The sequence below is a fragment of the Citrus sinensis genome, chromosome 8, assembly GCF_022201045.2.
Source record: "Citrus sinensis cultivar Valencia sweet orange chromosome 8, DVS_A1.0, whole genome shotgun sequence".
Lineage (NCBI taxonomy): Eukaryota > Viridiplantae > Streptophyta > Magnoliopsida > Sapindales > Rutaceae > Citrus > Citrus sinensis.
Genome location: NC_068563.1, coordinates 25,322,049 through 25,328,568, shown reverse-complemented (window position 1 = coordinate 25,328,568; position 6,520 = coordinate 25,322,049). Strand labels below are relative to the sequence as shown.

The window sequence follows — 6,520 nt, the reverse complement described above, 5'->3', positions numbered from 1 at the left end:
AGAAAGCATGAGATGGTCGCAAGAGCTGTGATAACTCCATACATCCTTATCAAGACTTCGTAAGATAAATCTCATCTGCTATGTTATTGTATTATCTAGTAAATTATGCATTCGTTCTATGGTCTTGTATAAACTGATACAGCCACTAAGTATAATTCGATAAAACTAAACAAAATAATATATGCACCTTCAAATTGGCAGCACCTTTGGCGCAATTTAATGAACCTCACTGACAGGGCAATACCTTATTGTGTCCCATTTCTAGCAAGCAAATGTAGATCACCAAAAGAAAAAATTCAAAATATAATTTCAACATGAGAGGGGATATTTAATACTTGAATCTCAAAACTTGAAGTTCATTACTCACAATTCTGTCATGTTTGCCACAATTTCCACAATGTCCTATTCTCATTCTGTAACATAAATTACTTTAATAATTAATAACAATCCAAATATAAATTCCAAACTAAAAAAAAAAACACAGAAAACTTATGCCCAAATTGCTGTCATGCAGAATAAGTTTAATTTCATGTAACGATATCACCTCTGAAACCAACTAACAGTTATACCACTCGTGGCTGATCTCCTCAAACAACTAAAGATTTATGATTACATAGCAAGTATAATCACAGGAAGTAGATAATCATTGTAATTCATATCAAGTATTTAAAGCATAAATCGGCATATAAACTATTTGGTAGTACCTTAATCAATGAAAATGGATTAATATTAAAATCAATCTTACCAAATTCTACTAGTAATGATACACACAATAAACATTCTCCCCTGTCCAAGCATCCAAATCAAAGAAGTTCATCCCATAAGCCCATGTGCATGTCTTTGGGTTAAACTTTGCCTCAATTAAAGGATGCGGGAAATTCATGTACTTTCAATATCTATGAAATGAACCAGAATAAGTCTCTACTGTTCCATTCATTTTTCCATCCACATCAATCTTCTAAAACCCTGTTAGGGCATTTGTACCTCAATATCATCATCCAACAATAAAATCCTATGCAATTTTCATTACATCTCAGGCAAACAAAAACTCAAATGATTAAATATCGACAAGTATTTAGGATTCTTAAGGTTCATATTACTACCATCTTTCTTAGCATTCTTAGTGTAGTTCTGAAAGTAAAACCTTTGCAAATGAGCACACTAGTTGTGGCACTTACCGTAGCGACATGTGACGAATTCAAAAACTTATAATCCTCCATAGCCATTGCGTCTATACGTGTCCCATTTTAATCTTTTAATTTACACATAATCTGTATTGCCCCGACATTCATTTTCTCAGTCGCAAAATACATGGGCACCAAAAAAAAAATTACCATTATGATAAATTTTGGGATACTCAAATTCTGCAGCCGTGGGCTTCCCTTCATCGTTATACTTCACTGGATGAACAATGCGCTCTTCCATCAGCCTCAGAGTTGAACAGTGCTCCTTCCCTTTCGAAAACATTCAACTGTTAATTGCAAGTTAAAAAAATTACTCTTAACTTCTGAATCTTGAATTAATTATCAAAAGACTTTTTGCCCGCCGTAATTATTTGGCGAGTCAATTTGTTTCTTTCCTTAACTTCCTTTTCGAACAGTCTCCATATCGGTTTGGTCAACTCTAAGAGAATCGCACTCCATTACAGTCCGATAGGTGATTTAATAATAAGACCCGTGCACATTATTTCAAAGATCAGCAGAGATTCTAACCTGCTTTGGATTTTCAAGGTTGAGTTTACGACCGGCACCGCCACCGCTCGGTCATTAGCGGCTTCCTTCCTAATTTAGTCCCACTCGTAGATTAAAAGAAATGATTTCAGTGCCAATACGGATCTCGAATGGATGCGATTCCATGCGACCTTGAATTCAAACCCTACTGGATATTTGGAGCTAACGAAACGCCCTTTCTTTATGCAATTTTCATCGCTTAATAAAAATGAAAAAAAAGGCTCCCACGGTTGTAAGTTGCAGCTTCAAATCGCTATAAATTTATGTAAGCCGTTAGATTGAACTCATTTTAAATCCAACGAAGGTGCTGAAAGAGGACAAAAAGTGTGGTACCTTACCACAGTGGTAACATAGGCAGACCCCATCTTTACACCATGTCTAGAGTTGATATCTTCAAACTTCAATAGGTATAAACCAGTGTTTGTAACTTGTAAGCAACAAAGTGACAGAAATGTCAACCAAATTGCAACTCTTGTATCTGCCCATTTCTTTCTGAGAGACCAATCTTTCAATAAGGGACGCTGATCAGGTGGACACTGTCACCTGTGCCCCAATTTTGGACCTACAAAAAAAAGGAGAATCAATTCTATCTTTAAATGTAAATTAGTTAAATGTATGGGGCCAAATGTTAGTAACCCTACATCTAATAACCCAAGATTGGGCATACAGTTTGTGGCCCCAATTGCAATATCCATTATGCTTAGCCCAATCGTGAATCTTCGCTTGTTTGGATCCCGAGAAATGTCTTTATACTACAAAGCCATCCAAATTTTCTAGGAGAGGAAAAGATAAACGAAACCTCCAAATCATTTACTAATTGAAAAAAGGTGAGTACTATAGCTATTCAACATCTTCAAGCATATTTTCTATAGTTATTCAACATCTTAGTTTGTAGTTTGACTTTCATCTTGCGTGACTTTCATCTTGTGTGACTTTCATCTAATTTCTTTTGAAGAAAAAAAGATTGATTTTTTGTTTAATTTACTGAAAACAGTTTCATTAACAGCATCTGGGTTTGTTTAGTGTGATTAAGTGAAATTGTTTCGATGGTTTCTGGATGTTTTGCAATTGATTGATTACTGTCAAGCAATTTATTTGTGTGTTTGTGTATGTGTTTGTATTTGTGCTTTACTAGGTTGGGAGGTTATCATCTTTGGAGGTGCAAGTTGAAGTTTTTTTTTCACTGAAATTTAATTTAAATAAGACGAATGACTGCTGCTGGGGAAGCAGTTCTTCAGGTTTTATCGGGGGCTTCACCACATGTTAATTCATTTGATCGGTGTCTCAACATTTCGAGTTCAGGTGTTTCGTTTAAGTTTAATGTAAAGTATGCAAAGAATAAAGGGACTGGCTACGCAGAGTTGCATAATGGTTTAAAAAGCCGCTGGAGGGTCTGTGTGTTTCATGGTGTAGATTGTGATTCACATGGAAAGACGGGTTGTAACAGGTTGAAGTCTGGCTGTTGCAAATGCCGACGAATTGAAAGTATTGATGGTTTAACTGTTGATAATGGAAGACAACCATCATTTCCTAATAAAAGTGAATCTAATGAGCCGAATGTTCAAGATTTCAAGTTGGATCGGCAGCTGAAAAATGGAAAAGCAGGTATTTCATCGAATGATAAGTTGAATGCTTCGGGGTCAATAACAAATACAGTCCATAAGGTTTGGGCAAAGTCAGTTGAGGACGAAGCATGGGATTTACTTAGAGAGTCTATTGTGTACTATTGTGGAAATCCTGTTGGAACAATTGCTGCCAATGACCCAAATGATTCTACCATTCTAAATTATGATCAAGTCTTTATCCGTGATTTCATACCTTCTGGGATAGCTTTCCTTTTGAAGGGAGAATATGATATTGTACGGAATTTCATCCTTCACACCCTCCAGTTGCAGGTAATATACAGCTTAGATGTCAAATTACCATTTCAACCAGTTGCCTGATACATTTAGATAAGTATGAATGAGTATATTTTTCCTCTTCGCCTTTGTTTCCATAAATTCAGGTTTAGGACTGGAATTTCTTTCTCGTAATGAAAACCACTCATCCTGATCAGTTACTGTGTTATACTAGAAAATGCCTATATGCCGTGTTCTAGAAATATTTGTACTGATAGAATTGATCTTTTGATATATTAGGTTCTGAGCCCATTCTTAAAGCGTCATTTGAGATATATTTATGAAACCTTTTATGTGGACGTTTGTCCCAAATAGATATTATAAAATAGATATGTTGATTTGTCTCAAATAGTTATTATATACATTGGTGTTTAAGGGATTTGGTTTAGGATTTCACCTGACTTATCTGCTCACATTGATTGGTACAAATGCTGGTGCATCCTGTCCTCGAATTCAAATTCATGTTTATGCTTCCATGGATCTTACTACCTGAGATTTATGTTGGAAGCAAGAATGTCATTTCTTGTATCACTTTGTTGCATTCATACTACCTTGGCTCTTATTCTTCCATGTAATTAAATAACATGTATTGCAATGATAGAGCTGGGAGAAAACCATGGATTGCCACAGTCCTGGTCAAGGACTGATGCCTGCGAGTTTCAAGGTGCGCACTGTTCCACTTGATGGTGATGATTCTGCAACTGAAGAAGTTTTAGATCCGGATTTTGGTGAAGCTGCAATTGGCCGTGTTGCACCTGTCGATTCTGGTTAGGAATTTTTAATAGTAAATGAATTTACAACTATTTTTTTTGGAATTGCTGTCGCACCAAGGAGTTTCTGTACAATTTCTGATTTTACTTCCAGGACTGTGGTGGATTATATTGTTGCGAGCATATGGAAAATGCTCTGGGGATCTTTCAGTACAAGAGAGAGTTGATGTACAAACTGGGATTAAAATGATTTTGAAGCTTTGCCTTGCCGATGGTTTTGATATGTTTCCAACTTTATTGGTAACGGATGGTTCATGCATGATAGATCGTCGCATGGGAATTCATGGCCATCCTTTGGAGATTCAGGTTAAACTTCTTTATGTTTCGAACTGTTTAGTGGCTCGTTTCATTATGCTTTCTCAGTTCCTTAGTTCCTTTCTGCTACAAGTTTCTGGTGCATGGATAGTGGCAACCTTCTACCTTCATTTTATGAAAAGTTATGCCACTAATTGTTGTGATATCTTGTAGGCACTTTTTTATTCAGCATTACTCTCTGCACGTGAGATGCTTACACCAGAGGATGGATCAGCTGACCTTATTAGAGCTCTGAACAACCGTCTAGTTGCTTTGTCATTCCATATCAGGGAATATTATTGGATTGATATGAAAAAACTTAATGAAATCTACCGGTACAAGACAGAGGAATACTCATATGATGCAGTTAATAAGTTCAATATCTATCCAGATCAAATTCCTCCATGGCTGGTGGAATTTATGCCACATATAGGAGGCTATTTGATTGGGAATCTGCAGCCAGCCCACATGGATTTTCGTTTCTTTTCTCTGGGAAACCTGTGGTCTGTCGTAAGCAGTCTTGCAACGGTGGATCAGTCACATGCCATATTGGATCTTATTGAAGCAAAATGGGCAGAGTTAGTAGCAGATATGCCCCTCAAAATATGTTATCCTGCTCTTGAAGGCCAGGAATGGAGAATTATTACAGGCAGTGATCCCAAGAACACGTACTGTCACTATTTTAATTGTCATGATGTTATTTTTATTTTTTTGACTTCTGCATTTTCTAATTACCTGATCCTGCCACCTAATCTTGACTTCATATTTTGTTACAGTCCCTGGTCTTATCACAATGGAGGTTCTTGGCCAACTCTGCTCTGGCAGGTTAGTTACTATGGTATTTATGAGTTTCACTAAAAAATAATTCATTAAGCTTCCTTTGGAATTTCAAAATTGTTTTACTAAATTAACATCGATATCGTGGTGTTGTCCTCAGCTCACTGTGGCTTGCATAAAGATGAATAGAGTAGAGATTGCTGAAAAAGCTGTCAAACTTGCTGAGAGACATATATCTGGAGACAAGTGGCCTGAATATTACGATACCAAGCGAGGAAGATTCATTGGGAAACAGTCACGGTTATATCAGACTTGGTCAATTGCAGGGTATCTTGTGGCAAAGCTCCTGCTGGACAACCCTGCTGCAGCAAAGGTCCTTGTAACTGAGGAAGATTCAGAGCTTGTAAATGCCTTCTCTTGCATGATCAGTGCCAGTCCACGGAGGAGGAAACGTGGTCGGAAAAAGCAGACCTTCATAGTATGAGTTTAGACTGTGAAGCTATGATGGCTCCGGCTGAGAATTTTGTTCTTGCTGCATTTTGGAATTGGGAGAGTAGGCCTGTCTTACTTTGGGAGACATAGTCCGCGGCAGTATATGTCCCTTTGGTAAACAAAGTCCACGGCAGTATATGTCCATATGGTTGGTTGTAAAATAGTTATCTTTTGGCGAATACTATTTCTGTGAAATTGATATAGTTACTGTGTGTTACCTGAAAGTAGCATGGCTTCACTTCGGGGTTTTTAATTAAATATGCCTTAAAAGTAGGGTATTTAGTTAAATATACCACATGTTTGAAAATTATCTAGATATACATTTTTATGTGGTATATTGTCTAAAATATCCCTAAAGAAAAATATAAAAAACACACAACTCACAACACTCTTTACTTCTTATTCTTTTTAACTCCACACAACAAAAACTCACACCACACTCAAAATCACCCACAAACAGCTAATGCACTGAGATTTTGTTTGCAGTGGGTTGTATTATTCATCCCATGAATAAGTTATTTGAAACTTTTTTTTTAATTTTGTGTTATCTATTTAATTT

General features: G+C 36.6%; 1 protein-coding gene across 1 annotated transcript; it reads left to right on the top strand.

Annotated features, from left to right (window-relative positions):
- The first annotated feature begins 2,391 nt into the window (after positions 1-2,391).
- LOC102611270 (alkaline/neutral invertase E, chloroplastic-like) lies at positions 2,392-6,185 on the top strand. Its single transcript, XM_006471319.4, has 7 exons — positions 2,392-2,557; positions 2,866-3,625; positions 4,230-4,395; positions 4,493-4,704; positions 4,867-5,360; positions 5,469-5,517; positions 5,630-6,185. Exons 2-7 carry the CDS (start codon positions 2,939-2,941, stop codon positions 5,951-5,953), a joined length of 1,932 nt encoding a protein of 643 aa, XP_006471382.1. The 5' UTR covers positions 2,392-2,557; positions 2,866-2,938; the 3' UTR covers positions 5,954-6,185.
- The last annotated feature ends 335 nt before the right edge of the window (positions 6,186-6,520 follow it).

Excerpts from the sequence above, each read along its gene's own strand:
- LOC102611270 (XM_006471319.4), top strand. The coding sequence starts at position 2,939 with ATGACTGCTGCTGGGGAAGCAGTTCTTCAGGTTTTATCGGGGGCTTCA. Across the intron at positions 4,396-4,492 it reads TGTTGCACCTGTCGATTCTG|GACTGTGGTGGATTATATTG; the intron begins GTTAGGAATTTT and ends TTTTACTTCCAG. Across the intron at positions 5,518-5,629 it reads GGCCAACTCTGCTCTGGCAG|CTCACTGTGGCTTGCATAAA; the intron begins GTTAGTTACTAT and ends TGTTGTCCTCAG.